Genomic DNA, 7,252 nt, shown 5'->3' with positions numbered 1-7,252 from the left:
TATAATTAACAATTAAATATCTAAAATCAATGAATATAAAAATTAACTCGTCAGTTGCATTGTATATAAGAGTAAAATTTTACTAATGAATTTATAGGTTCGTGTGCAATTTCGCATGACTCTCGCTACTTCGTTCATTCATTCATTATTGTTGTTCTTGTTCTTTTTGTTCTTGTTCTTCTTCTTATTGTTATTATTACAATTATTGTTATTAATATTACTATTATCGTTATTACTATTACCATTATTACTATAATTTCTATTACTATTTTTATCAATCTTATTAATATTATGTCATTACTATTATTACTTTTATTAATCTTATTATCACTTTTACTGTTACTATTGATATCACTACCATTATTGCTATTATCATTGTTACTGTTTTTATATTATCATCATTATCACTATTATCATTACTATTATCATTACTATCACTATCATTATTATCATCATTACCATCATCATGATCATGATCATCATCATGATCATGATGATCATGATCATCATCATTATGATCATGATCATCATGATCATCATCATTATGATCATGATCATGATCATCATCATTATGATCATGATGATCATCATCATGATCATCATCATGATCATCATCATGATCATCATCATGATCATCATCATGATCATCATCATGATCATCATCATGATCATCATCATGATCATCATCATGATCATCATCATGATCATCATCATGATCATCATCATCATCATCATCATCATCATCATCATCATCATCATCATGATGATCATCATCATGATCATGATCATGATCATCATCATCATGATCATCATCATGATCATCATGATCATCATCATGAACATCATCATTATCATTATCATCATTATCATTATCACCATTATCATTATTGTTATCATTATTATTATCACCATTATTATAATCATTATTATTATTGTTAGTTAGACTTTATTTGGCAATAAATCAATGTACATGAAGTGCAAATAATGACAAGAACACATAGTTCGAAATAATAAATGTAAATTGCCGAGGATAACACAAAAAGCATGAACGCTTATTTCCATTGTGGTCCTCATCAGGTATTTTTTCTACATTAAGTCACACGGACAAACATACATAGGGGGTTGAGGGGACAAGAGACACTCATGAGTAATACCAGTCAATACACATATGACACGTAAACATTGTTATAGTTTTGCTAATATTACTGAAATGTTTGTACACATAGGAACATTGAGTCCAAATATTTGAGCACCATCCAAAAGGAACCTTGCATTAAGCAAAGGAACAACAAAATAATGTTAAACTGTAACAAAACAGTATGAGTGAGTACTATATCGGAGTAGTACCATTAATAATATATTGCATTTTTCTACATCTGTATCAACATGTATGAGTGAGTACTATATCAGAGTAGGACCATTAATGATATACTACAATATTCTACATCTGTAACAACATGTAGTTATAGTGAATCCTACACTGCAGCTAGGGTTACCTATTAATTAAATCTAACATTTTACCTGAATCTCAGGACGGAGTGGGCAATTACTATGAGTAGTACATTATAACCTGAAGCACCAGAGGTAGGGTACAGGGGACCAGTACTCGAATGAGTAAAACAACATGGAGAATGAGGGAAAAGGTCAGATCATAACTGTTCTCGGAACCTACCTGAGACATATGCCATATTATGACTGGCAAAACAAAGGTGGAAACCAATTTGTAAACATCAATCATTGTTATGCTGAACTAAACTTCTGAAGAAAGGGGGTAGGGGAGGTCAGAAACAGTTATGAGTGAACGCAGATATGGATGGTATTACTCATTGAATCAGGTATCCCTCACTAAGCTAGTAGTACACAAAATCAAGGCTGTTCTCTGTCCATAGCTGAGACATATAGTAACCCTTGACTTTTTTCTTGAAGGTAACCTTGCTATTTGTCTTATCATAATGACTGAGTCAAAGGCCGTCCAACCCCATAATGGTTCCCTGACCCACGTGTTTACCATGCGTGGCATCCCTGAAGCGCCTGGAGACGGGAATTCCGGAGCCTGAGTGATATCTCACTGCTGAGGCTGCACTGAAGTATACCCCTAGGACAAGCAACACACCTTTTTGGTCCTCTTTTAGACCAGGTTGGGTGACCCTTTTGGATCGGAAAGACATAGTCAGTTGGACTGTTTGACTTGACTCTTTGAGTTAGGCACACCCTAAGTCAAGTAAGTACCGCCTAGGCGGACACCGCATAGTACCCGGCTGTCGTCCCGTAGTGTTAAGGCGGTGGGTGCGTAGAACCTAAAACTATTGGGTTGATATGTATACCCAAATACTAGTCTCCCTTCCTTGAGCTAGGTCCCTGTTTGGCAACCCTTAAAGCTGGAAAAGTATTTTTTTTTTCAAGCCTAATAGAAATATTCATGATTCTGTAGATGGTCAGTAGGTCACCTCTCTCTCTTCTTTGCTCCAGTGTCGGTAACTCCAGTTTAGCCAATCTCTCTTCATATGATAGGTTTGCAAGTGCAGGTGCCATTTTTGTTGCTGCTCTCTGGATTCTTTCTATTTTCTTTATATTCTTTTTGGTACTGGGTGACCACAATGTCGCCGCATACTCTAGTCTAGGCCTTATCAATGTGTGTGTGTGTGTGTGTGTGTGTGTGTGTGTGTGTGTGTGTGTGTGTGTGTGTGTGTGTGTGTGTGTGTGTGTGTATGTATATGTATATGTATATCAATCAATCAAATCAGCCCTCTTGAGTCCACTGCTGAACATAGCCCTATTTCATAGTAGCATTCCATAATTCACGCGACCACGCCAACCTCTGCCACGTCACTCCTGCAACCTTCTCAATCTCGTCTCTCCACCTTCTGTCCGGTCTCCCTCTTCCATGCTTCCCATCTCGCGGCGTCCACTCAGTAACACACTTGCTCCATCACTCATCAGTCGTTCGCACCAACTTACCTGCCCAATTCCATTTCCTCTCTTTTACCGCTTCCACAATATCTTTCACTCTAGTCTGTTCTCTCACTTCTCTCACCCAACTTGCTCTCTTTCGGTCTCTCAGCGTTATTCCCATCACTGATCTCTCCATTCTCCTCTGTGTAGCCCTTAGCTTTGTTTCCATCGCCTTTTTCCGTTTCCAAGTTTCACACCAATAGATTATTACTGGCAGAATGCACTGATTGTAAACTTTACGTTTCAAACATAAGGGTAGGGAGCCTCTCAGGATTTTATTATACTTACCAAATACTTTCCAAACAATTGTAATACGTCTTTTTATTTCATTATTTTCGCCATCTGACCAAAATAATTATACTCTTCAACTTCTCCAAGACTCTCACCATCGATTACAATCTGTGAATTTTCGTGTTGAACATTACTTTGATTTTACTCTCATTCATTTTTAAACCTACTTTGAGACTTTCCTTGTTCAGATCACTCAGCATATCTTGCAAGTTTTCTCCTCTTTCTGAAATAAGAATAAGGTCATCCGCAAATCTTAGGGGGTTCAAATATTCGTCATTAATCTTTAAACCTTTCTCTTACCAACTCAACCTTCTGAAAATATCTTCCAAACAAGCTGTAAATAATTTAGGTGATGTGATATCACCTTGCTGTACTCCTTTCTCGATCTTGATATTTTCTGTATCTTTATGTAGTCGAATTATAGCGGTACCTTTTGCATAAATCTTTTCTAAAACCCTTACGATTTGTTCGTTTGTAGCCTGCTTGCGTAACGACTTTAGTGTTGCTACATGTTCTACCGAGTCAAAGGCCTTCTCGTAATCTACAAAAGCTAAACAGAGAGGTATATTGTATTCTATCGTTTTCTCGATTAGTTGGTTCATCGCCTGCAGATGGTCAAGAGTCAAATATCCGCTCCCAAAGCCTGCCTGTTCTCTCGGATGGTTTCCATCTAAAACTTGACTCAGCCTATTTGTAAGGATCTTGGAGAATACTTTATATACATTTGATAGTAAGCTAATCGGTCGGTAGTTACTGAGGTACTTCTGGTCTCCTTTTTTATGGAGCAAAATCACTATAGTATTGCGCCACGATTCAGGAACAATTTCTTGAAGTAAGCATTGGGTGTACAACTGAGCTAACTTAATATGAACTTCTTTCCCTGCGTCTTTCAAGAGATCTATCGATATACCATCTTCCCCAGTTGCTTTTCCTCGTTTAATATTTTTTAAATATATATGAATATATATGTATATAAATATATATATATATATATTGCATATATATATACATATATATATATATATACATATATATATAAATATATATGTATATATATATATAACTTTTTATCCCACAGTCGGAGAAAAGAAGACACTAATGTCGAACGTTCTGTATTTCGATCACCAACTGTGACCCTCTTCAGCAGAATGAATACATAGTGGAAGGCATATGCTTATATACAAAAATGTGAGGTGAGAAAAGGAACAAGCTCAGGTTACGTGACCGATGCTCCGCAGGTCGCGTGGGGTTTTGTGACCTTGGAGTACATGAGGTAGCACATGGCTGACTGCTGAGGTAGTGATGCAGTCAGGTGACCACTGGCCATTTGATATATTAAAATTAGGTAAAATTTTTATTAGGGAAGACTCAATTATTTTCCTTTTAAAGCTACATGTTGATCTATAGATTATTTCAGCATCTTCCCAATTCATGCGGTGATCTTTATTGGCAATGTGCTGAAATACCGCGGAATTCAATTGACCATATCTAACAGAATTTTTATGTTCTTTAATTCTGGTTGCCAAATCTCTTCCAGTTTGTCCCCAATAGACAGAATCACAATCTAAGCATGGCAACTTATATACACCTGGGTTAATGTCACTTGATGGTCTACGGTGTACATTAACTATTTTCCTAAACAGTGTATTAGGATAACACACAAATGGGATAATAAATGTATAAAATTACCCTATAATGATTCCATAAATGAAATGTCCCAATCATTACCTAAAGAAAACATCAATGTCATCTTCAATTATCCTAATACACTGTTTAGGAAAATAGTTCATGTACACCGTAGACCATCAAGTGACATTAACCCAGGTGTATATAAGTTGCCATGCTTAGATTGTGATTCTGTCTATTGGGGACAATCTGGAAGAGATTTGGCAACCAGAATTAAAGAACATAAAAATTCTGTTAGATATGGTCAATTGAATTCCGCGGTATTTCAGCACATTGCCAATAAAGATCACCGCATGAATTGGGAAGATGCTGAAATAATCTATAGATCAACATGTAGCTTTAAAAGGAAAATAATTGAGTCTTCCCTAATAAAATTTTTACCTAATTTTAATATATCAAATGGCCAGTGGTCACCTGACTGCATCACTACCTCAGCAGTCAGCCATGTGCTACCTCATGTACTCCAAGGTCACAAAACCCCACGCGACCTGCGGAGCATCGGTCACGTAACCTGAGCTTGTTCCTTTTCTCACCTCACATTTTTGTATATAAGCATATGCCTTCCACTATGTATTCATTCTGCTGAAGAGGGTCACAGTTGGTGATCGAAATATACAGAACGTTCGACATTAGTGTCTTCTTTTCTCCGACTGTGGGATAAAAAGTTATATATATATATATATGTATATGTATATATATATATATATATATATATATAAAAATATATAAAAACAGATATATATAAAAATATATATATATATATATATATATATATATATATATAAAAATATATATATATAAACAATATATATATATATATATATATATATATTTATTAATATATATATATATATATACATCACACACACAAACTTTTCAACAACACAGCCAGGGGATACCTCAAAGAAGCCAGAGAAACCCTCCGAAATAAAGCAGAAGAAAACAGAAGACGTATGAAGAACATTCACGTGCCACACAGTCTTGTCCTTAGACTTACAGATGAAGACCAACACCAGAAGGTGAGGCTCAAAGAAGAACTGACACGCCTATGCAACAACAGTCGGTGGAAAGAGGTCGGGAGACGCGAGTTGATTACAAACCTCTCATCGTTCAGTTTAACACAGACACAGGAAGGGGCCCTCTCTCTAGGGTTGAAATTCAGCACGGGCATAAACCATAAATCCACGATTGATTAAGTAGAAAAGAACTACAATTGGAAAGACAGAGAGTTAAAAAATGGGTTCAAGCAAGGTATAATATTATGCTGCTCACTGGCCGCCCCAAAACGCGAGTCAACCATTCCTAGAAGATACACGCGGGCACTACGAGAACTTCAAGACAACGATGGCATTTTTATCACAAAGACAGACAAAGGAGGGGGAATAGTCATCATGGATAAATCAGAATATACCCGGAAAATGGAAGAACTCCTGTCCGACACATGCACTTATAGCAAACAACACGACGGCACAGCGAAGAAAGAAGCAGAATACTTCAATAAATCCACGAGAAGTATTTTAAAAAGAACCGAAAAAGGCAAGAAACTATTTCACCTTTTAGAAGAAAACCCCAAGGTACCATCTATGAAAGGTTTACCCAAGATCCATAAACAAGAAATTCCACTGAGGCCCATCACTTCAGGCATTGGAAGCGCCCCGCATAAGTTGGCGAAGATTCTAGCAAAGCCACTATCATCTGCCCTTGGTAGCATAAGCAGTACAAACCTCCGTAATTCAGCAGACCTAATTGATAAACTTGACAACATAGACTTCTCAGGAAAAAGGTTAGTAAGCTATGATATAACATCCTTATTCACTAATGTATCCCTAACAGGCGCCATCAGCGCAATAAAAGAATCTTTAAAAACCATTGATAATGACAAATTACCAGTTTGCAAAAGGGATTACATGCAGCTAGTAGAAAAATGCATTAGGTTCCGTTCATTTAGATACAAAGACCAGGAATATCACCTTTTGGACGGCCTCCCTATGGGGTCACCATTAAGTGCAGTGGCTGCATCTCTATACAGATGCTAGAAAGAGACCATTATCTCAAAATTATCCCTAAAGATGCACATTGGTTTCGATACGTGGATGACTGCCTACTCATTTTTCCAGCGGAAAATAACACCAGTGATATTATGTCTAAACTCAATGAGGTAGTCGATAATATTCAATTCACCATGGAGAATGAGTCTCTAGGTCGCCTACCATTTCTAGACACAGAAATACACAGACAAGAAAACAAAGTACTCTTCAAAGTTTACAGAAAACCCACAAAGACGATTTGATACACTTCTATAGCGCACACAACGAACGGACCA

At 36.7% G+C, this 7,252-nt stretch overlaps 1 protein-coding gene across 1 annotated transcript; it reads left to right on the top strand.

Annotated features, from left to right (window-relative positions):
• The first annotated feature begins 6,320 nt into the window (after window positions 1-6,320).
• LOC143018379 (uncharacterized) lies at window positions 6,321-6,965 on the top strand. Its single transcript, XM_076173738.1, has one exon. The coding sequence runs from the start codon at window positions 6,321-6,323 to the stop codon at window positions 6,963-6,965; it is 645 nt and encodes a 214-aa protein (XP_076029853.1).
• Window positions 6,966-7,252: the final 287 nt, after the last annotated feature.

This window comes from Oratosquilla oratoria, chromosome 34, assembly GCF_046742065.1.
Source record: "Oratosquilla oratoria isolate Oo_2021 chromosome 34, ASM4674206v1, whole genome shotgun sequence".
NCBI classification, from domain to species: Eukaryota; Metazoa; Arthropoda; class Malacostraca; order Stomatopoda; family Squillidae; genus Oratosquilla; species Oratosquilla oratoria.
The sequence above is the reverse complement of the archived record's forward strand: the minus strand, read 5'-3'. Positions and strand labels throughout refer to the sequence as shown.